We start from the raw sequence: 25,337 nt of genomic DNA on the forward strand, positions 1-25,337 counted from the left end.
CTTACACTGAAATTTTCGAAAGGGAATCTTTATAACTAGAGTTGGGACTTGCCTAATATATCATCAATGCACTTGCTGTTGGGACCATATGGTTGTCAAGATGGAATGGACTGATGTGATCAAACCAGTCAACTAGTCAAGAGAATAATGCTCTGGTAGTGGCCAAAAATCGAAGACAGCTCCGCAAAACAACACATAATGTGGCATCCTTGAGTCAGAGGAGCAGCTTCCCAGGGCTCCTAAGTGCTGGGAGGTCATTTTCCTCAGTCACTCTATTAGGTTGAGGTAGGTGGAATGCTGCCCCCTACCTCCATCCCATACCATGTCTATGTCCTGATTCCTGGAAAGAGTGAATACGCCATGTTACATGAAAAAAGAAAATTAAGGTTGCAGATGGAATGAAACCTACTAATTAGCTGGTATTAAAATAAAGTCTATCATGGATGATCTGGGTAGACCTGATGCAATCACAAATTTCCTTTAAAGGTGGAAGAAGAGGGGCAGAAGAGCCAGAACCAGAAAGGTGACAGTGTGAGAAAGACTCAACCAGCCTCTGCTGGCTTTGAAGATTGAAGGGGTCACAAAGTAAAGAATGTGGGAAGCCTCTAGAAGCTGGAAAAGGCAAGAAAACATATCCTACCCTAGTGCCTCCAGAAAGGAACATGATCGTGCCAACACCTGGATTTCAGCCCAGTGTGACCAATTTTGGACTTCTGAGCTCAAGGGCTATAAGCTAATAAATTTATATTGTATTCAGCTACTACTAAGTTTGTGGTAATGTGTTGCAGCAGCAGTAAGAAGCTAATAGAGAAGTAGACAATCTATTGTCAAGTTATGTGCCCGTGAGCAGTACTTGAGGCTCTGCTGGATAACAAGGCAGATGCATGTATCAGTCTACTTTGGACAGCAGAGGGGTGCTAAGCCCACTCATTTCTGACGTCCAAGCTGCTGTCTCCATGGCCATGACCAATAGATCATCCCCCTGCTCCAAGTGCCAGGGCTTACTTTATGGCTGCCAGATGAGATGCATCTATATCACCTGGGCAAACTGCAGTCTGGTAGGACCAAGGCAATCTCAACATGGGCTCTGCATAAAGAAATACTAAGGACAGGACATTCATTGCTCTTTGTCCATTTTCTTGACTCAATGGCCAACCCACTGGCCACTGCCCCAAAGTCAGTGTTAAATGATTCTCTTTTCAGATTATTTCAATGAAGAAAGACAAAAAAGGTCTTCTCAATGTGGCTGATTGCATGCTGGCTGGTTGACTTTGTCCATACAAGCAATGAATGGTTCCCTATAACTTGTATCTTTTCAGATGATGCATTCAAAAGAATATGCTGAGAAGATGTGTTCTGGAACTTTTGTTTTAGGTTTTGCCCAAACATTAACTTTTCCATAAACTAGAGTGGAAGGAGGTAGCTTTCCAAGAATATTTTTCTCTAGCATCTTGTGCTCTTGTCTGCAATTCCTGTTATTCTTGGCCTTGTTCTGGCACAGAATCACAGGTTGGGCATATGGGTTCACTGTACAAGGGGATGAAGCATCAGAAGGAATGCCGGGAGCCCAGGTTCTGCGGCTTCCTGCTCATGCCTTTAGTGGACATCTCGGGTGTCACTGAACTTAGGAGTTCTTAAGCAATTCCTTGCACTTGATCAGAGAGTTTTGAGGCAGACTCTTCCTTATATCAGTGTTGTCTAACATTCCCCAAGTCCTACCAGGAATTTCAGGTCATGAATATCCCCTAGGGATGCAAACAATCTCTCCTAGTGCCCAACAGGCAAGCCACTAATCACTTTTCAAAAGGTAAATATCTAATGGCAGAGTATGGTAGTTAGTATGTTCAAAACTCAAGGTTGTCTTTTTGCTGCTCCTTCTTGCTTTTGCCATGAAATCCAATCTCTTTGGGTATTTGTTGCTGTTTGGATAAAGCAGCTTGTGGATATGAGGCATCAAATTTGTGCCTGGAATTTTATCCACTGAAGACCTTGAGAGCTTCTTCTTGTTTGGGACCACCTTCAAAATTGACTTTTTTCTTTTCTTTTCTTTTTTTCTTCTCCCTTTCTCTTCCCGTTCTCCCTTCCTTCTCCTCTCCCCTTTCATTCCCTTCTGTTCTTCCTCCCTTCCTTCCTTGTCTTTTTCTTTCTCTCCTTTTTCCATTTCTTTTTCTTTTGTGTTTTCAAATAACACTTAATATTATCCCCAAATGTGAGATCTGATTTCTTCAAGATCCAGGGACTTGTACCAAGTGTCATGTTTCTTATTCGTTTCAGGTGACATTAGGGAAATATTTTTTTCACCTATCGAGAAATATTCCTGATTCTTCAAATTTCCCCTGTTGGGTCTCCCTTATGATTCTTTAAGAATTGACAAGCCAGCCTCCCCTTGTCATCTGAGTCATGCTGGTTCCAATTCTTCCAGCCTTCTCTTTTGTAAAGCAGATAATCATTATATCATCAAAGTCATATATGAAAGCATCTTTTATTGTTAATAAGTTTGGATCCCTTCCTAGAAGTTTTGGGGCCATGAGTAAGGGAGTTAACACATTCTTCTCTGAAAACTGTTAAAATAGATTGTATGATCTCAGGCAAATTGAGATTGGCTTTTTCTCAGAAACTGGGATTGAAAAAAAAAAGGAATTTTCCAGATCGATGGCAGCGCTGTAAACCCCCGGTGCTCGCCAAGCTTCCTTATTAGCTTGGACTATATTGAACACTGTCAAAGTCACAGGGAGTACTACTTTATTTAGACCTTAATAATCTATAAACTCAACCCAGGAAAGCAGGCTGACTGCTTTGGTAAAATAAGGCATTTGTAAAGAGAGGTGTCTTAAGCCGGGAGACCGATCTCTATAGCTTCCTTTGCTAATATAAATATTGCCAGGAAATATGTCTTGTTTTTGTTTTGAGATTGCTGCACCTTGGCTGGCTGAAGGTTTCTCAGTGTGCACAGTCACAACCAACATACGCCACCGTTTTCTCCACATCTGCCCCCTCAGGTATAAACTCACTGTGGCCTGCACATGTGGTGTGTCTTGGCCAGTTGGATATGAGAAGAGACCTTTTGTTTTTGAATGGCCACCTCCCCATACTCTCTCCGAGCAACCTCCAGTTTTTTTTAGTGCAATGACCAGGTATAATTGGGTATAATTCCTGGGCACTGATTATGCCCAGGAAATGTGGCTTCCCAAACAGTTGGCATAACTGGCTTCTGCATGTGGCCTCAAATCTCTGGCTGGGAGTGGCCGAAGTAAGCCAGCTCTCCCCCACACAGCAGGGTCACCTGGCTGCCTCTCCTCACCCCTCTTCTCCTGTGACTCCCCCACCTCGGTCTGCTCCTGCCACCATTACATGAACTGAATCACAATCTTCTTCCAAGATCGCCATGTGTCATGTCTTTCTGCGCCTCCATCAGGCTTTTTTTTCAAATCAGCGAAGTTAAGCATAAATATTTCCAATTCTCTAGAACCTTGCCAGAGAGAGAGAAGAATGCCAATTCTGATTTCTTTTTTTCTTCCAAGGTATTTAAGTTTTTTCTTATCAGTGGACAAGGACTCCTGTGGTAGGTTGAGTCATTCTCCTCCCCTCATCTTAACCCCTGACACTTGTGACTTTGTTGCTGTGATTAAGAAACTTAAGATGGGAAGACTGCTCCGGATTACCTGGGTGGGCTTCCTTACAAGAAAAAAGCAGGAGGGGCAGAGTCCGAGCAGATGGGATGTCAGAAGCAGGTCAGAATGTTGGACTGTGAAGACACAGGAAGCATCCATGAGCCAAGGATGAGGGCACCACCAGCAGCTGCAACAGCCCAAGGAACAGAGTCTCTCCTAGACCTTCCGGAGGGAGCACAGCCCCAATGACACCCTGACTTTAGCACAGGAAAAGAACTTTGTTGGAAATTATTCAGCACTGAAAGGTCAGAGTCTCTGCTGATAGAGTTCGTTCTTCTGTGATCCAAGTTCGGTATCTCCTAGAACAGGGTAGAAGAGTTATCCCAACCTGCGGATAGGGGACCCAGTCCCCGCTCCACTTCTCCACATCTTGCTTCTCACCAGGAGTCCCCCCACAGCTCCATCTGGACAGGGGAGCTCTGTAAGGCAGTCTAGAGCTTTCTGCTCAGATGTGCGAGGCACAAGTTTATCATTCGTATGTGGTATTATTTGTGTCTTCAAGACTCAAGACAAACACAGAAGAGTGATATCTAAGAAGGAAACATTCAATTCCTGGGATGCTTCTCCATCACCTGTGAAGACGGTACAAGTCTACAGGAAACATCAAAATTGACAGTGTGTTTGCATTTCTTGTAGAATAGGGGACAGCTGAGAGGTTGTTCCTTCTTTCAAGAAACCAGCTTAAAAGTCACAGGTGGTGGCAACAGAAAGAACAGCTATTAGCTTGCGCAGATTTAAATGAAGGGAGTGCCATACGGTCTGCGAGGTCTGAGACGTTTCCTCAGGATTTAAGGGTAACGCAGACAGACAGGAGTGTCTGCCTCTCACATCTCTGTATTTTCCCGCCCCCTGGAATCCAGTTTCTGGCATTCACCCTTTCCCTCTTCATTCAGCTCACACTTGGAGTCCCCAAGCTCCCACCCCTCCTAACTCCAGCACTGTCACTGTCTCTTGCTCCTTTCATTTGTCTGCATTTTCCCTGAACCACAGACCCAGACAACACAATCCACCCCCTGGGGTCTGCAACAGGGATGGTCCTCACTCCCACTCCAAAGCCCGCAGGGATGTTGTGTGCGGAATGAGCCCTTCTGCGCAGTGGAGTGCTGGGCGAGCTCCCAGCTTCCCTCCTGAGCACTCTGCCTGTCCCCATGAGCACACAGAGACTGGACATCACAGCATTATCCGCCCACTGCGAGGGTTCAGGGACATTTTGGCTTCATGAGGTTTTTGTGAGCTGCCTGGAAGCCTGGTCTCCTTACATATCACCGTTTCCAGGGAAAATACATTTCAACCACAAGATTCTTTCTTTCCAACAATCTTTAGAAATTGATCACGGCCCTGCACAGATCCACAGGAAACACAGAAATCATCCCATAAGTATAATTAAATACAAATAACAAAGGAGTTAAAGCCAACTCAGTGTTTTACTTGTTCTGCAAGAGGCAAATTAATTAAGAAGGATTGCAAGTGCAGAAGAGCAATTTGAGTTTTGAAGAGCTCTGAGCAAAATAGATTTCTTTTTCTTTTATTTACATATGGGGCATGGTTAAAAAGAGCACTGGGGCTCCCACACCAGAGCAGTCATCATATAATGATCACCTATAGTTTTTCTTGAAACATTTAAAAACCGTTTTTAATGACAGAGCGTACCCAACAGGAAAGAGAGGTGACAAGGTGTCTGTGCCATAGTTCTGGCACACAGACAAAGTTCTTCCAATCAGAATCTGATATGAAACAACTGAAATGTGGCTGAGCCATAAATGTGCAGACACTTAAAATTTAAGATGATGGAGGCTCTGGTGCAAGTCGGGGAGGGAAGCTCCTCCCTGCCACTGTGTTAGCTGTTTCCAACAGGGCACGCAGGGGCCCAGCGGGCAGAGTCACTGTGCGCTTGAAGTGCCACCAGGTTGAGGAGGTGTGACTCTTTACATTTAGAATGAAATGGAATAATAATAACCCTGGAGAAGTTGCAAGAGTGCTCAAAGGCTCAAAAGGGATGAGTCCAAGAACCTTTACGTAGGGAGGATGAGTGAAACAGAGATTGCAGAAATACAGGAAAACTCAAAGCTGTGATGAAATCTTCAACAGGAGAAGGGCGCCTTACAATCTATGCATGGCCAGAAGAGGACATAGAGCCTTCTTATGTTGCTTCTATCAGTTTTTTTCACAGAATGTTCTCTCTAGGAAAACCTGGAGAATGTTTGGTAAGGAAAAATAAAAAAGATGGCACATAAACAAGATTCCTCTTCCTTGGCCCAATGATTTACAGGTTTCTCACTTGGAGACAAAGCCTAAAGGGTGGAGAGACAGCAGCAATAAGAAGCAAAGCGTCACCAGGAAGAGGGAGGCCAAGGCTTTTCTGCCACCTCCCCCAAAGAATAAAGAAAAAGAAATGACCAAAATTCTAGCTGAAGACATTTAGGTTGGATATAAAGTTGGACTATGTTCCCAAAGGAGGGACTAGTTCTTCAGGTATAGCCCTTCTTTCTTAAAATATGATATAGGACATCTCCTTTAGAAATGCCCCAAAACAACGAAGCATCATAGGAAATCCCCAGGTGAGAGCCGGGACCTCCACCTGTGATGGGAATGTGAATGTACTGACATGTAGACAGGTCATTTATTTCTTTTGCTCATTTCTAGAAAGACGACAAACCATTCTGGGGGTGGGCAGATAAAAAGGAGATCTATTAAAATAGAAGGGAAGCATGGCCCAAGAAGAAATGAAGTTAAAAATAACCCAAAATGAAATTGAGCAAACCCAACAAAGAAATTTCAGAGAGATTAAAAAAATACCTGCTGCATCATTGTTCGCAAGTCATGACCCGGTTTCCAAGGAGATCGCTCTTTGACTCATCTCTGTTTTGCAAAGAGAACCTTGTATACCTGGTGGTTTTAATTAGTCTCGTCTCGAGGCAGGGTAAGCTACATTTTGTCGCAGTATCAGTCTGATTCCTTAACTTTCATTCACTTCTGGTTATTAAAATGGTCTCCTTCCAGTTACAAAGAATAACCGTGTCTATTTGACAACCTCCATCCTCACCCTCTCCCCATGTCGAGCACCCGCCCTCCTGAGCCGGGCTGCACGTGGCCCCTGCTGTGCTCGTCCATCTGTCTCCTTCCTTTCCGCTCTTTCTCCTTTGCTGTTGAGGGTGGGAGGGAGAAGAAGTGTGTCCGCCCACAAAGATGGGCCATGAGGCCACCGTCTCTGTTCTGTGGGTCATCTCTGGTGGCTTGTGGGCTCTCGAAGGGGTCCACTAGGGCCCAGAGCTCTCTGCTGGCCTGCAGTGGGCAGCCTGGGTCCACATCTTTGATGCCCACACCTGGCTTCACCCCTTGCTGCCACAGTCCTGCAGGAGCATGTCTACATCCCCTCCACTGAGAGTCTGTTCTTTCCCCTGTGACCCTGCCATGGTCCACCTTCCCCGGAGGGACTTGGAACTTGAGGGAATACAGTACTTGCCTATGAGGTCTGAAGGGATCACTTGTGACTTCTCCCCTGTGCTCTGGCATCACAAGGCAAGTCACCAGCTCAGAAACTGAGAGCACAGCCAGTTGGGGGTGGGGGGGGTGTCAGTCTTTCTCTTTTGCTACCTCCCACAAATTTTGGGGGCTGTTTCCCATCCTTATGTACAGCGTCCCCCCCACCCAATGTGGCTTCCTTTCCTCTCCCAGTTCACCTGTTAAACTTCTCAGTGGAAGATGCCACCAAACCTGGGAAGTCTCTACTACCTCGAGTGAGACTAGGTCTCTATCCGGTGATCTCGGGAGACACAAGCAGCACTCATCTGGCACCTCACACAGAACTGCCATGCCGGTACCTGATGCTTCCCTGACATTTGGGAGAAGAGGCCTTTGCCAGAGCAGCCTCAGTCACTCTAGCCCCTGGGGAAAATCACCAAGGCCGGGGACAGCCCCTGGCTGGCTAGAGAATGCCACAACCAGCTCAGGTTGCAGAAAGAAAGGAAGAGAAAGAAGAGCTAAAAGGGCCAGGTGGTGCAGACAGCAGGGGAGAGGTAAAATGTGGGAGAAGGAGATGGATACGGAGAGGAGTGGCAGATGCCACCCAGCCCAGCCTCTGCCATTCCACCCATCCCATCTACTTTTAAGTAAACACAGGACCTAGTCTATCTAGTGTCTTCTTCCTGTGCTTCGTTCCCCCATATTCCATACGTCGTGATTCTGATTTACCCCACCCCCCCGGTTGATATACAACAAGATGGAATGAATCATCTTTGTCCTCCGTAGTTGTAATTCAGTCCCAGCCTGTCAGCAACGTTGCCACTTATTCTCTCCTCGCGGAGGACGGCCCTTTCCACTGGTAGCACTGGCCCAGTAACTCTTGATTCTGCCTCTTCCACCATCCTGAAGGACCAAGCCTTCACGAAAATGGAAAAACTACACCAGGCCGTCTTCTTCGTTTGCTCAGTGCTAGCTTCCAGCTGCAATGGCGCCCACGGTGGGTCACACGACACGTCTGTGCTGTGTTCCCAGTTATGGTCCCCTGAGGCTTCATCTTCTCCACAGAGCCTCGGCCCCACCCCAGCCCTGACCACAGCCCCCACTCTCTCCCTCCTGCGCCCTGACTGCATTTAAACACGACCAGATCTCGGATCTTTTTGGAAACAGGACTTGCTTTGTTTTTGTTACAGTCACTGCCTGCTTCTTTTTCTTTACGCAGACCTGCCTTGTCAGGTGTCACCCGCTGTTTCCTGCAGGCTGTGTGCAGGGCCACCATGGTCCTGGTGGCTGACCCCGGGGTGGGGGGGGGGAGAGATGTGGGAGGGAACTCCCTGGGTCCCCTCAGCTGCCTCCTGGCTTGTGGGTGCTTGTCCACAGTCAACCCTCTCCAAATCCTCTGAGATCCTCTCATTTCTGAGTCTTTCCCCCCAACAACAGCTGCCACGTGCCCTCAGAAATCACCCATGTTATCTTCAGATCAACAAACCATGCTGCTTCAGCACGCTTTCTCAGTCGCTGGGGGATCACTACAAGAAGCTACCCTAGGTTACCTGCCATCCCTTTCTGGCTCTATTTATGTTTTTCTGGGCAATCCTACTGTGACAGGTGATGTATGAAATGGTGTCAATCCCGTTCAGAGGTCTAAAATGGAGTCTGGAGCCTTTGTAAGAGAAACTGCCCTGCAAGCCCCCAAAACATGCAAAAACAACAAAAGAAAAGAGAAACTTGCCTTGAATCTTTGAACTGCACCAAGCTGCAACCACCACCACATACTAGATAGTGGCTGTCTTTCGCCAGTGCTACAACTCCTGAGCAGCGACAACCAATGAACTATGCGCTCATGTACTAGGCCAACCACCTCCACCAGTGATATAATTCTTTCAAAACAACTCCTTTGATCACCCTTAGCTTCCTTGTGATTTTCTTGTAAACTGCCCTGCTCCCCTCCCTCTCTTCAGAGCACAGCTGGGCTTCCAGACAATGCCTTGTCTTATTGCATTGCAATATGGCCTTTGCTCTCTTCTTGGCTGGCCCCACCCACTGCGTTCATCCACTCGCCTTCTCCTTCAGAGCGTCTCTCACCTTCTCTCACACCACCAGCTACCCTCTCCTTTGACCACTGAATGGATTCCACATTCTCTCCAAGCATTCTTTCTTAAGATATGTCACTTTCCAAACCACCGTGCCAAAAGCCATGCCCAGCTTTCTCCCCTCTGATAATATGACATTGGCCTACACAGTTCATCTGGCCCAACCCTGGGATGCTTACCTGTCTGATCTCACCTTCCACCCCACCCCCCTCACTTGCTGGGCTCCAGCCACTCTCCTTGTTACTCCCTGTGGGTTCAATATTGTCCCCCCAAAAGACACTTTGACACCCTATCCTCTAGTACCTGTGCATGTGACCTTATGTACAAACCGGCACCCTCCTCAGAGAACCAGCTCCGGGTTTCTCTCTGGCTGCCTCTGGGCTCCGCTCCAATGCCTCTTCTCAGAGATGACCTTGCTGATCCCTCACATAGAATGGTAGCTCTCCCTCTCTGCTTCTACCCACCCCTCTCCACCCGCTGCACCCTCCTGAATTTCCCCATGGCCAGGGTCACTGCTGCAGACGATGGCTGTGCCTGTCTGTTCTTGCTTCCCTTGTACTGGCTGGGGTCTATTTTGCTCACTGCTGGATTGCTCAGGCCAAAAACAGCCTGGAACTTGACAGCTGCTCAATGAACGTCTGTTGAATGAATATCGGATTAGTCCCACTTGCACAGACTATCAGTATGTTAAGGATTTGAGTGTGTTTGTGTATTCTTTTACAATGGCTCATGAGAATCGTTGTTCTATTCTGACTTCCTAAAGGGCCGTGGTTGAATCTACCTGCTCAAACAATGGCTCAGCACAGAGCCATGCACCATGCGTGCATTCGACTCACCTTAGCCGGCAATAGCAGATCTCAAAGTGGGAATGATGGACAGCACAAGTATCTTTTTAAACATAAAACTATGAGATTTGGTTTACATTTATCTATTAGAAAGAGATTTCCTTAATTTATATTTATAACATATATTAGTAATAACTCACATTACTTCACCACTTGCTCTGTGCTGGCACCCTATGTGTGCTCTCTCTGCAGGGATATGCAGTCTCCGCACCATTTCATCATCTGGGAAACTGAGGCTCAGAGAGGTAAAGCAACTTGTTCAAGGTCATGGAGCTAGACAGTAGTATAGCAGCCAGGATTCAAATGCAGGCAGTCTGGCTCCAGAGCCCCTGCTATCAGCTCAACAGTATGCTGTCTACTGATACCTAGTAACTAAATACGGGCTCTTTTTCAAAAAATGTGGAACAATTTATGATGAAGGAAAGAAAAGAAATGATTCAAAGGTAATCAGCTGAAAAGATGGATAGCATCTTTTCTTGTAGTATATGAGGTACAAAGAACGAAGAATAAAATAGAAATTGTATAGCGCATTCAGTGTAGTAGACAGGAATAAGTCTCAATTATTTTAAACATATGAAATGTTCTAAATTTGTCTGAATAAAATAAAATTATGGGGCAGGGGAAAGGTATGCATATTTTTATACACAGAAATCGATTTCTACGTTCTAAAGAAAGATACTACCAATTTGAAAAAAAAAAAACATTAGTATAAGCGATACAAACATATTGAAACTATATGGACACATAACCATGGACACATAAACAGAAAACTCTAAAGCTGTGGTCCCCAACCCCTGGGCAATGGACCGGTACCAGTCCATGGCCTGTTAGGAACCAAGTCACACAGCAGAAGATGAGTGGTGGGTGAGCAAGTGAAGCTTCATCTGTGTTTACAGCTGCTCCCCATTGCTTGAATCACCACCTGAGCCCTGCCTCCCCTCAGATCAGCATCAGTATTAGATTGTCACAGGAGCACAAACCCTACTGTAAACTGCACATGCGAGGGATCTAGGTCACACGCTCCTCATGAGAATCTAACGCCTGCTGATCTAGCAGTGAGAATCTAACGCCTGCTGATCTAGCAGTGAGAATCTAACGCTTGCTGATCTAGCAGTGAGAATCTAACGCCTGCTGATCTGAGGTGGAGCTGAGGTGGTGATGCTAGCGCTGGGGAGTGGCTACAAATACAGATTATCATTAGCTGAGAGGTTTGACTGCACAGTAAATGTAATGAGCTTGAACCATCCCCAAACCATCCCCACCCCACACACCCTCAGCCTGTGGAAAAAATGTCTTTTATGAAACTGGTCCCTGGTGCCAAAAAGGTTGGGGACCGCTGCCCTTAAGGACTGATATCATTGGATCTGATCCCTCTTCTATCAGTTCTAAGTGGGCATGCCTTAGGTTATATTTTTCTGGCAACTTCTGATTTAAAATCCAGTGTAGTCATCACTGTAAGGAGCAGGCAGCTTTCCCTGACTCCTCGAAACTGGGTTTTAAGCATTTTATAAGCATCTCACAGGCTGTGGATTTACCTTTCCATTGTGCTACCCACATGATGCTTTAATGTCCCGCTTACATGCTGTCTGTCCTGCAAGTGGTGGATTCCTTAAAGCCAGGATCTATATGTCATTAATATCTGTATTTCCCTACCAACACAATGCAGGCTATCAATACACACTTTTTTCCCCCACTAGAAATAAAAATTCCATTTCTTTAAAAACAAAAATGCTTTATAGGAGTTTGGATGATAAGGTAATTGGGAAGAGTTGGTAGTTAGGAAAATAAAGTCAGTATTGGTTTCCTAGAGCAATAGTTCTTATCTTGGGACTGTGTACATTTACTGTATAAGACTTCAAACACTTCAGTTGCATACTTGATGTCTAAAGCTAATTTTTTATACAATAAGAAGTGATCAGGTCAAAGCCTTAAATTAAATCTTCATAAGTGGTACTCACCGGCCATTTCCGTCACAAAGAAATGAATACAAGTCAATCCTTCTTGCATGTAACACATCGGTTAAAAGTTCAGATTTTTAAAACAAGGTATGTTGTTTAAGTGAATGCTCTTATGCTTAAAAGAAAATGCATTTTTAAATTATCTAAACATTTTCAATTTTTATTAAATTTGCTTTATTATAAAATATTCAAAAAATTAAAAAATATGTCCCTTGAAAATATAGAAATACTTTTTGATTTCTAGGAGATATATGACCTTGAATGCCATCATATAGCGCATACATGCATGTGCGTTCCCCTTTGTGTAGACCGTCCAGGTGTGAAGGTGCTACCTGGATGCCTACTCCAGAGTGTGCACAGAAAGTAATAGGGGAAAATGCAGGAGGGAAGAGCATGAATAAACTGCAATCCTTACAACCCATAAAAGGCACTTAGTATTTTCCCCAAATCAATGGAGATAACCCTAACATTCTTAACTGAGGAGTTCCCAAAAAGAATGAAGAAAAGATTTGTGAAAAATACTCAAAAGTTACCAGCCTTTAGGCACCTCCCCAAACAGGCTGTAGTCCATGCACCTGAGAAAGTTTCCATGTCTAATATAATTCCTTTATCTAAGGTTTACTCTATTGTGACATTCCCAGCAATGCAGGAGACAGCTCGGATGGCAGACATATTTCAAACATTACCATCATGGCTCTGTCCGTTGAAGCAGGAGGACCTCCCTGCATACCAGTTAGTCACTAGCCCATGAAAATGAACCACGCACACTTGCTGTGTGTTCATGGCAATCACCCAGACCCTCTCTTTACCCCTTCATCTTCCCCTACCTTCTTTAACTTTTCCTCAACTGCTGATCTTATCTCAATCTGGCTCTGAACTATCTCCTATTCCAATTTTTGGAAACTTGCTGATCTTCAAAGTATTTTTAACTAAATGTCCTACCTATGCAGGGGCAGGGCCCCCAGTGGAATGCAAACTCTACTTTAGTCCCTGGACGGATGCTGCCCAGCTAGACCCACCCAGCCCTCTGCCCTCACTTCCACCTCCCAGACGGGAGGGGAACCAGGAGACTGTCTCAAACCTAAGTTCTCTAGACCAGTGGAAAAGTTAGGGATGGGATGGGGCTTTCATCTGCTGAGTGATGGAAGTGAATGCTCAACTTTGTGCCTATAAGATTTAGCATCGTTTTGAACAACACTGAATTTCTTGGCTTCATTATATGAAACCGTACAGAGCACAGTAATAAGGAATGCAAAAGGCATGATTTATGACCCTGCGTGTACAGAAGATTTAATTCTGCCTTCTGCCCAATGGCCTATCCATTGTGTGAGCAAAGTCAATACCAATAATGAAATGTGGACTGAAGGGCTAAATCAGTTCAATAAAATGCAATAGAAAGACTAGAGGACTGAGTAAATTTGGAAAGGCTAGTGCCTACAAGATTAGTATTTGGACAACAGGTAATTACAAAAATCAATAACTGTATATGAAAACACGACAGGCAGCCATCCGTCACAAAAGGAGAACCAATTACCAATACTTTGGCCTCTGAGTAAGGATGAGAGAGCAAAATAGGTCTGTGCAGAATCCTTAGCAGAGGTTACATGCTGTGTGCGCATGCATGTTTGTGCACATACATACGCACACCTCCCTCTGTGAGTGAAGGGGAGAGAGCAAGGGAAACTCCCAACTGCTTACTCTGTATTATACTTAGGCCATTTGCACTGTCCCTGTCCCTGTGGCTAACACGTAACAATTTCTATCTTATTTTGTCAACTTGGGACCAGGATGTACCCTCATTCCTAAATAACCCCTCCCTTCCTTCTCATCCCAGCCTCACATGTCCCCCGGGAATATTATCACAGGCCAGGCAGTGTTTGCAGACTTTAGGAGGTGGAGTGGAGGGTTGCTATGGATAACGGAACCACTATCCAAATGCCAGCGCTTGGACAACGCTCCAAACAGTAAGAGGTGACACAGACAACCTTGAGGACACCCATGGCAAAATAAACACATGAATACACATACACATATGTACACACACATGCACACACAGACTTATATATACACAGACACACACGCACACACGGACATATACATATACACACACAGACACGGGCAGGCACACACACAGACATATATACATGTGCACACGTGGATGGATACACACAATGACATATACACACACATAAAATAAAACAGTAACTTTAGTGTCTTAATTATGTTCCAGGCCAAAAAGAATGTGGATGAATATTTCTCCACTCAGCAGTTTGTATACATTAAGTCGTTTAATCCCCACGAAGATTCTACAAAGAAGGTATCAGCATCTCTATTTTCAAGATAAGAAAGGGGTCTCCAGAGGACAATCAGCTTGTTCAAGGTGACCCTGCTAGGGAGCAGGGAAGCCAGCCTTGGAGGCTCATCTGTCTGACGTGACGCAAGTGTTGGTGGCCCCTTCGTTGTGTGGCCACTCATCCATCACCACAGGGCACTGGGGGTGATTCCGACGCAGCCGCAAAGAAGTCTGCGGCTGGTGTGGGGCAGCTTCGCTAATGAGAGGGCTCACGGCCAGTCCACAGGGCATGGACACGGGGCCAGGTAGACCAGTGGGTTCAAATCCCCTGCTCCACGGTGCCCGAACTGCATGACCAGGTGACCACTGTAACGAGGAGTCTGACTCCATTTCCTGATGTTTGACTTCTGGCAGCTTTTAAGCCTCACCCCCCTTTCTTCCCTTTCTGCCCCACATCTGAGCAAGCTGATAAGGGAGCTTGGAGCTTCTTCTTTTGGCACCGGCAGGAGGTTCACATCACCCGAGGCCCTGTCCACATGTGGGAACCACTCCCTAGCAACCATAAGAACCCCCAAGCCAGTTTCCTTCCCAAAAGTTCTCTCAAGCATTTCTGGACCTGCCTGAGAGCCACCCTGCTCACCCCAGAAAGCCTTGTTACGTGAGTCATACACCGTGCCATGCCCTCTTGCCGTGGGAGTGATGTCAGCAGCCTTTACATCTGAACCAGAGTTCGTATTAAGAGTCCACCCCACTTTTTGGGGGGCACCCCAACACTCCTGCATCAATTCATGCCAGCGATAGAGTGATATACGTTCATGACCTTTAGGGAAATCCTCAAAGTCGTAATTCTCAAAAAAATGATGATATGTGATCCCCTAATCAGAAATCTGTCTTTCCTTTTGCATGGACATTTTATTTTCTGCTAAAAACAGAGAATGATAAAGATAACTTCCATTTGGCATGGGAGTCACATAATTTTAATGTGTTTTTAGGTCATTTTAACAGCTGGTATTTTTTCACACTTTAAATTTTTCTTAGATGGACAATATTTTTCTATATCTAAACACTGACACTATTCATACTTGGGGCTGGATGATTCTATGTTGTGTGGGCTGCCCTGTGCATTATAGCATGTTTTGCAGCAACCCTGATCACTACCCACTAGATGACAGTGGTACCACCACAACTACTGCAAGTTGTGACGACCAAAGATGTCTCCAGATGTCAAATGTACCTTGGGGACAAAATTCACACCTGATTGAGAACCACGGTTGTATATTCATTCCACAAAGAAATATGACTTTCTGGATAAGAATGAGCATAGACCAAGTCCTTTGCAGCCCCAGAGGAAGAGGAGATAGAAAAAAAGATGAAAAGCCACTAGGCTATATCCATCCCAATGCAAGCAAGCAAAATCTATAATAAATTGCAATTATATCTTAAAAATCTCTTTTTTCCATTCTTAAGCTAATTTAGACTCATGCTCAAAACTGCTTACATGCTATGAAGATGACTTGTTATAGTTTATAAAATCTGTTTTTAAAAATCTGATTACTCAGCTGCTTGTATGCAAATGCTTGTCCCTTGTCTAAAAAAATATCAGTTAGCTGTGCTGACCACTGTGATTTTCCAGAAATATCACACACCATGATGTATGCACTTTACAGCATTCCAAAAACACAGAGCATGTTAAAAGTTGTTTATATGATGAACACAGACAATAGTCTCTTTAGTGGAGCCCTTATATTCATTTTACATTCACTACTACTTTTGTACATGGCTAAAATAGTTGGTTATAACACAAAACCAGTTTATTACCTAATTTCCATTCCATCCTACCAATGAGTTCTCCAGGAAGACCATAGCATCTCCTGTCTGTAATACTTGTTTTATAGTTTGAGGAGATAATTGATGTTTTGTATTTCTTTAGGATTTGGGGGCAGAGACAACGCCCAAAGATGGAATTGGGAAAAGGAGGACAAATCACACCCAAAGTACAGCAGTTGACAATCCAGCCTTTGTTGACACTAGCATGCATTATTGGTCCTTTATTCCTCAGTATTCGAACGTAAAAAAAGAATGCATGCACAGGCATGCTCATTAATTAGATAAAAAGTGCTATGTTTGAGTCATAAATATAGATCTAAATTTTAAAAACATACCTTTAGTTTTCCCATTTCTTTTCCCCTTCAACATTACTCTAGAAAATCAAAGTGCTTATGAATCTGCCCCCATTCATTTGAGAACCTGAGTAGCACTTACCTCAGCTTTAATTTTATTGTCTCCAAAACACAGGTGTTGTAAATAGGCTGCAGCATTAGACTGGACCGAAGGAAACTGATGTTGCAACATCTGAATCACTTCAGGCAGTTCTGGGTCTCTCCATCCAAATTCTCTGAACAAAAGGAAAGCAGGAGAACATGAGAGAGAAATCCTACCATGCTGTTAACACGTGGTTAACTCATTTAGGAAATGTGCTTCAGCATCTACAAGGGAATATGTCACTGCTTTTTTTTCTTACACATAGATCCATTTAAAAGAGGATTTTGTAGAGATTTCCTTGAGTAAATAGTTTCTAAGTATACATGTCTACACATATATATTCATTATATAGGTTATATACACAGATAATCTTAAATCTATCAACTTAAGTTACACATTTATGAAGATCATGAAAAAATAACTTAAAATGGCACATGATTTTATTAACATACGGGTTTCATTTGGGCATAAATGGATAATTTATAGAGTCACATTTATTCTAATATATTACTTCAACAGTCTGATTCAGGTGCTGCCTTTAGTTAAATTATCAAACAAGAAAAAGTATAACTGGAAAGGGTCTAATCTTACAAGCTGTGATACCATTATTATTTTTATTATTGTTGTTATTTTTATAATTTCTTCTTAAAAAATAGATTCCTACATGATCTTTGGGGATAAATGCATAGAAACATGATGACTTTATATTAATAAAAGGAAATTATTTAAAGAGCTAGGCTTATTCACACAATGTTGATAACTTTCACGCATTGTACATTTTTTCCTGTCTCCTCTTTTTTATATCTGAGCTACCTTAATAAACTGGTTGTCTCTTTAATCTTAAGAAATATGCTCTAAAACAGTTAAGTCCATTCTAAAACAGAAGTTTGACTGTATAATTATGCAAGTGAGTATCCTGTTATGAAATCCATCAGCTCAAACAGTTAGACCAAGGTGCTAACAGGACCAACCGGGATTCTATCCCTGTAGCAGGGAGCCATTTTTTAACTGAGAAATAAAAAAGCAACCTCTGAGACCACTGGCAAAAACTTGACCCCACAAGCCACAAAAGGGTTTATTTATCCGAAGGACAGGCTAGAAGAGAAATGAGATGGCTTTGCAACAATCGCCCTCTACCCCTGGTGACACAACTCAAAAGCACACATCCTATTGATGCCAGGTCGATGCTGTCATCTGGGAAGAGGAGGCATGAAAAATGGGATGGGGAAGAAACAGACAAAGGTTAAAAGTTTCCTCATAGATTCTAACCTCTTCTCTTTATCTGTCCTTTATCACAACTGGTAGAGGTTGTCGAGCAAACCTTGAAGCACGTTGGTGCTTCCTTTAGAGCAACTGAATGCAATATGGCAATAAGAACTAGGACACCTCTGGAAATAGCTTAGTTTTCATTGGAAAGATAAAGCGTTCGATTTAATGAGCATGAAGTATTTCATTAATTTACATATAATTTTAGGCAGCTATAGACACATTCTCAAAAAGACATATGGTACAGCAGTAATACACTTGCTAAGAAACATACTTAAGTGATCGCTGATAATGGACAAACTATTGAATGCTTCTTGGCTATGTGATCACAGTAGAAAACAATTACAGATTTTAAAATGTGAAGCCTGTTTTTCTTTTTAATTTAATTTCCTTTTGTGGAATGCTTCTAAACCACGTCTGTGACTCTGAGATAGCACCGTGCTTCTTACAGGAGTAGCCCTCTAGAATTATATTCTTTGTACAAATTAAATCAAAATCTACTGAATACCTGCAAATTAAAATTAGAAGTGCGAAGACACTGGATGGCTAAAATGGATTCAGGTAAGCCCATGGTTTTGGAAAGCGATTAGCAAAGAATTCATTTCAGTCTATTTTATTAACCAGATGGTAATTGGTCTATTAGACAATAATCTATACGGCATATATTAATGTCAACAGCATCTTGTGAACAAGAGCTCTAGGGAACAGACTTAGGGACCCTTTGCATATATGCGTGCACATGTACACACACACACACACACACACACACACACACACACACACAGACCCCAAACGCAGACTAGAGGGATCAACATTCCAAAGAATCATGAGTCCAAGAGGAATCTAAACTTCCCACCTTCACAGATCAAAAGAGAGGCTGTTGCCAGCTCCCTTCACCCGCCCAACCCTCTGAATCCCAGACGTCCCCTCCATCCTCATCTCTGCCCTCCCAGACCTAGTTCCTCACGCTTCATTCAGCTGGCCCTGCAGGTCACCTCCCACTCACCTCTCTTCCCACTTAGGTCATTTAAGCATGCAGACATGCAAACTTGATTGTGCCACCTTACTGTTTTACACCCCTCAGGGGCTCCCAATGTCCTGGGGAGAGAGACCAGGATATTCCCATGGCCATGGAGGCCTTGCTGGACTCACCCCCTCCTGCCTGGTCAGCTCCCTGTGGACATCGTTCCCTCCAGCTTCTGCTCCAGCTACCTGGCCCACCTGGCCAGTGGCCTCTCACTCAAATTTAGGCCTCCGGGGACTCTTTGTGGCTTCCTCGGGCAGTGCATAGCACTGATGACACAGTCATGTTGTGAACCGTGACTGGTGATTGTCTCTCCCCACTCTGATAAGCTCTGTGTGAAGCCAGGATCACAAATCTTTCTGTCATCTTTGCTACCTAGCTCATACAACACTGCCTGGCACATAACAGACACCACACAAATGTGCTTTGAAAGAATGCAGGCACAAAGGAATGAATGGAGAAAGGGCCTGGGTGGGGAGTGCTTCTGCAGTTCTACTGGTGACTCTTGGAAAAGCCACTCATGGTCCTTGCTCTTGCTGATCGGTCATTCTTAGCATGCCCACCCCAACACACACACACACACACACACACACACACACAGAGTCATTCTCCCCAGTGCCCTCCTGAGCAGTCTTCCCTGTGCATTGATCAGATCTTATAACGCTGCAGCTTAAACCTGTGGTGGCTCCCCACTGCATTCAGACAAACACCTGTGAGGGTGACATGAAGGTGGAACATTCATGGGGGTTACTCTGGGGCAGAGGGAAGGGGGTGAGAGAGTAAAAGCTGAGATCACAAACCAAGATCTGATCAGAAGACAAAAAGAAGCAAGTGCTCAAAATGACTTAATTGTCCCCTAGCCTTAAACCAGCTTCCCGGGAATTGAGTTGGAGTTGATTGCATCTCCAGGCAGTTTACTTCTGATTTATTTTAATTGTTGGTCCCTCGGGACTTGCCCGGGGCAGCAGTTCCAGCTAAGAGGACACTACTGTTCTCAAAAAACGCTCGCCTCAATTTCACAAAATAGATGCTAAAGGAGCAGAGCACCTTCCAGCAGCAGGTTTGGGGGAATGATTTATATCCAAGCCTCTTTTTCTAGAACAGTTTTGTTTCGCTGAGATGAGATTCTGTTTGAAATATTTTGCTGATCATGGAGATGTACTCCAGGGAAATAGTGGGAGGTCTGGAGAAAATAACCTGTCTGACTCATTTTGACCAGAATTCACTCTAGGGCATGGTCTCTTCACATAAGCTCCTAATCCTGCGAGACAAAACAGCTCTGGAAAGGACAGATACCCATGGAGGAACAGCATGGGGACCGCAGGGGGTCATAGAAAGGAGCCTTATTTGGGAAAGTTGAGCCATTGGGGTGCCTGGGCGTGGCTTCCAGGCTGCAGGGAGGAGGCTGCCTGGGAAGTGGGGACAGCTGGGGATGGGGCTGAAAAGCAAGTCTGGCATGATATCATGAAAGGGCTTTCACTCAAATACAAAAAATCTGGACTTGGTCTGTGGCTACAGTATTGAGAAAAAGAAATCTAAGGAAATTTACATTTGCTTAGACTTATAGAACAGGCAGAATAATCATCTTAAATAATAACGGAAGCACATACTAAAGGTCAGTTGTGAAGCACCCGGTGTCTCACACTTTAATTCTTTAATCCTTAGCAAACCTTCTGTGGTTTATTTTCATTGTTGGGGTAAGAAACTTAGAGGTGTTAACGGACTTAAGTGGCAGAGCTGAAACAATCTCTAGCTGTCTGCTTTCGAATCCATAAACTTAATCATATATTAGTAACTGTGTTGCCTGCTGTGATCATTCTCTTGATATAATGTCTGAAACAGTGGTTTTTAAAAATACAGTGTCTAAAACATAATGTCTGGAACAGTGTTTCCCAGAGGATAATTGGCAATGCCTGAAGGCATTTTTGCTGTCACGCCTGGATGCTGCTGGCATCCAGTGGGCAGAGGCCAGGGATGTTGCTAAATATCCTCAAGTGCTCAGGACAGTCCCCCATGGCAAAGCATTATTGGTCCTAAAATATTCTGAGAGCCAGAGCTGAGAAGCTCTAGCCCAAACATGTCCTGTGTTTGATCTGTTTTGTAGAGCAAGCTTGTTACAGACGTTTCCCTCCTTGATTACTGTAATAAAATGAGCACAGGATTGAACATCCACGTAACTGGCAAAGAGCTCAGAACTTGAACATCTGGCTGTGTCCTTCTATCCCCATAAACGCAGGCTAGTCCCTTAGTCTTTGCTGCCCTTGGTTTCCATGGATCAAATATAGAAAATGTTACCACCAAGTTCATGGGATTTCTTTTTAAGTGACAACATAACATAATATACGTGAAAGTCCTTAGTAAACTAGTAAGAGCTAGATATATTCTAGTAATTGTTACTTAAACACTGCTACCAGGAATGTATTTTTCTCTAAAATGTATGTAGTACCACTTAACTTTTTAAAAACCTGACAACCTTTTACTGATACGTACTCATTTGGCCATTATATTTATTTAAAAACTATTACATGTAAAGAGAGACATTGCTTTAGCTTATAGTACAATTTGCCATTTTGAAACAGTTTCCTTTCTTCCTAACTTCCCTCCAGAGGCAGTGTGCTATAGTGGGCAGAGTTCTCTGGATGCGGCCAGACTTGGTTAGAATCCTGCTCCCCCAGTAGCCGTCTCTGCAGGCTTTGCCTCTATCGGGTTTGAGTCCTGCTCGCTGCTGAACCTCGCCTGGCTGGCAGGCAGGCGTTCATTGAGAAGATGTGCCCTGAGTTCACCTGTCATGTTGAGATGATAATTCCTGCCTTGGAGTGTTGTTGGGATAATTAGAAATAACATATGTGAACCCCTGAGAGCAATAGCTGGTACACAGTGTGGGCCTTCTAGGAATGTCAGGTATTCTACCATCACTAGACGAAGAAGAGAAGAGTAAGAAATAACCGCCATCTACAATATCCTGCAGAAGCCACATTCATAACTCTCATTTGTTACTGGGCTTCCCTTTAGAAATGTTAATGTAACTGGAGAGTATGCAAATGTAACCTTTTCTCCATTAAAACTTGTCACACAGACAGACAATATTGTGACTGAATCCTCACTTTTATATGGACTGTCTGAGTTGTTAAAATCACAGTGCTCAGCACAGACAAACAGCAAACAGTTTGAAATTCATTACTACGTTATGCTGGCACCAAAACCAAAGACTTGATGCACTGTCAAAACATTTTATCCAGTTTCCCCATTGAAAAGAGTCCCAGGACGACCAGAGCCCTCATAAATTCAAAATGCGATGTTCAGCAAAGCTTTATGTAGGTGGACACGGCTCACTTTGATCGCAATCGGAGCAATTTCCACTGAGAGCAGGGTTGTATGGACATTATTAAAATGTATGAAAATCTCCATCATCTGTAAACTTTTGAACTCTAAAAGCTGTAAAGACCATATTGACTTTGGCTTTTCTATCCAGAGCCATGAGGCAGGCTGTTTGCTTTTCATTTGTTCTTGTTGATGGAGTTGGGAGGGGTGGCAGTCATAAGAAAGTTAGAAAGAGTTTTTAATAACAAAATGGAGATACTTTCATCCTTGTTGAACAAAGAAAACGTATCCAATGATAAACACAGGGGAGCATTAATGTCTTAATCCCTATTCTTAGATAGTCTGTAACCAAAACCAAAAAGCTACTCTATGAAATTAACCATATTAAAAAACAAAAAACAAAACTTTGCTTGTATATAAACAGTAGCACTAGAATTATGACTATCTGGAAAGCAAGCTCAATGGTTACACAGTTTTTAGCAAGAAATAGCTTTCTCTAAGCTTGACATGTTGAGAAAAATGAAATTTCCCAAACTGCATCCTAAGCATTAATTCCCTAAATCGTGACTTCTGGACTGAGCCTCACGATGGCCCAGCCACGGAGACCCCTGGAGATGTGCTCAGTGCACGGAAGATAAGAACGAGGTGCTCTGGGTCCACCCAGCCTGCAGCTCTTCCCTCCTTCCCTCTGGTTGGAGGGTCCCCTTCTCATATGAAAGTTGTATTATTAGCTTTACTCATCTCTTTTCACAACAGATTGAGGCAACTCACACAGACAGACCACATACAATGACACGATAAGCCAGAAATGAAAAATCAAGTACACAAAAGACAGAGAATTCAAATGTTATAAACATAAGCATCAGTATATTTGCTTAATTTGCTTCAAGCTTAATTTCCTTACAAGGAACCCTGCCAACAGGAGAGAAATTAATGGAGGTGAGAAGGGGCTCTTCCTGTGAGTTACGTGAAAGGACAGAATCCCCACTGGGAAGTCAGGAGGGAAGGGTCTGGGAAACTCTGTACCTGTCCCAACATTTGTCGTCGGTCTCTGGTCAGGACACTGTGGAAGGCTAAACAGTGGCCCCCAGTGTTATCCAGGTCCTAATCCCTGGAACCTGTGAATGGTGCCTTATATGGCAAAATGGACTTTGCAGATGTGATTAAGTATCTTGAGATGGGAGATTACCCTGGATTATCCAGTGGGCCCCAAATACTATGACAACTGTCCTTAGAAGAGGGGGGCAGAGGGAGATTTCACACAGAACAACGCAATGTAGCACTCGAGCATGATGCTACCCTCCTGAAGATGGAGGAAGAGGCTGTGAGCCAGAAATGCAATTCCATGAGTTGGAAAAGGCAAAGAAACAAATTTTGCCCCAGAACCTCTACCAGGAGCATGGCACTGTAGACACCTTGACTGTGACACAATGAACCTGATTTTAGACTTCTGATCTCCAGAACTGTAAGAGAACATAAATGCGGGTCGTTTTAAGCCACCAGTTTTGTGTTAATTTGTAATAGCAGCTGCAGAACACTAATGTAGAAGCTCATGTGACCCCAGGGCACGGCCCTTTTAAGCCCGAAGGGACCACTCCACTGGGGTAAGCAGGTGGAAGAGCTGCTGGACGTGTTCCAAGAGGTACGATCTCCAATTCCAATTGCAAGAGTCTTTGATGAGACTTCTGATTACCAGGCAGACTCTCTGTTGATTTACTGACATCCTGACCACCTCGTTTATCTATTTGGAATTGCAACTTCCCTGACCTTCAGTGTGTTTCAGTAGGGCCTGGAAGCCTTCACTTCTGGCTGTGTTCCCGCAGGCCGTCTGCCTGCCTGCACTGTGTTGACATTCAGCCATGAACTCACACATTCCTCCAACCAATGTTTATCGGGCCACCACTGTGTGACTGGCCACTGGACATACAGTATTCAACAGGGCAAAGGTTCCTGTCCTTGGGGGTGTTATTTGCAAATGGTAACTGGTCATTAATTATTAAGAGAGTAAAATATAGTATTTTGCAGTGATAGTGGGTACTGGGTTGAATAGAGTCCCCCCAAATTCATGTCCTCTTGGAACCTTACAATGTGACCTAACTCAGAAATAGGGTCTCTGTGGGTGAAACTGGGCAAGGACTGAGACGAGATCATATTGAATCAGGGGTGTCCTCTAAGCCCACAGAATGCCCTTGTAAGAGACGGAAAAAGACGCAAACACAGAGAGAAGGCGACGTGAAGATGAAGGCTGAGATATCAGTGATGTACCTACAGGTCCAGACCTGCCCAGGGTTCCCCAAGACCTCATGCCCAGGGTTCCCCGCAACAGCAGAATTGAGGAGGCAGGGATGGAACGGATTCTTCCTGTGAGCCTCTGGAAAAAGCCGACACTGCTGTCACCTTGATTTCAGACTTCTGACCTCCCGGCCTCTGAGAGAACAGATTTCTGCGGTTGTAAGCCACTCTGTCTGTGGTGCTTTGTCAGGGCCACCACAGGAAACTCACAGAGTGTGATGGGCAAAATAAAGCAGAGAAGAGACAGGAAATACCGCAGGCTGCATGTGTGCATGTGTGTATGTATGTGTGTGTGTGTGCGTGTGTGTGGTGGCGGGGGGTGGTGTGGGGTGGGGTGAGGGGGTTGTTATGATAAACACAGTGGCCAGGGAAGATTCTTCAGCAAAAGTGACACTGGAGCCTGCCTGAAGATGGTGCTGGGAAGAAGGAACAGTACAGAAAAGGGACATTCCAGAAAAGGGAGTGACAAGACCCTGTTTGGCAGGTCAGAAAAGAGGTGAGAAGGCCAGAGGATGAAGTGGGGTGAGTCCCAGGGACCCAGGTGACATAGGATGTGGTGGCTGTCACAAGCCCATGGCTTCTTCTTCGAGAGACAGGAAAGGCCCTGCAATGCTAGGAGCTGATCCAGGTTTTTAAAGGATCTCTTGGGCAGTGGGGTGGATGTACCCATCTGTCAAAACTCATAAACTGCAGGCCTAAAGCAGTGTTAATTACAACCCCATAAGGCTGAGTTCATAAAATGGCTCCCCTGTGCATTGACAGCATGGAAGGGTTGGGGGAGGAGGTTGAGGGAGGACAATGGGGTTGGGGAAACTGAGGCTCAGCCTAGGTTTGGGCAGAGAAGAGTCAGGAT

General features: G+C 44.3%; 1 protein-coding gene across 3 annotated transcripts in view; it reads right to left on the bottom strand.

Moving 5' to 3' along the window:
- Positions 1-25,337, bottom strand: part of CTNND2 (catenin delta 2) — an 862,752-nt gene that overhangs the window by 231,154 nt on the left and 606,261 nt on the right. For all 3 annotated transcript variants that reach the window (XM_076007934.1, XM_076007935.1, XM_012790278.3), the window contains exon 10: positions 16,582-16,714. In XM_076007934.1, the coding sequence (XP_075864049.1) occupies positions 16,582-16,714 (133 nt within the window). The remainder of the gene's footprint in view (positions 1-16,581; positions 16,715-25,337) is intronic.

The sequence above is a fragment of the Microcebus murinus genome, chromosome 11 (genome assembly GCF_040939455.1).
Source record: "Microcebus murinus isolate Inina chromosome 11, M.murinus_Inina_mat1.0, whole genome shotgun sequence".
In the NCBI taxonomy this organism is placed as follows: Eukaryota; Metazoa; Chordata; class Mammalia; order Primates; family Cheirogaleidae; genus Microcebus; species Microcebus murinus.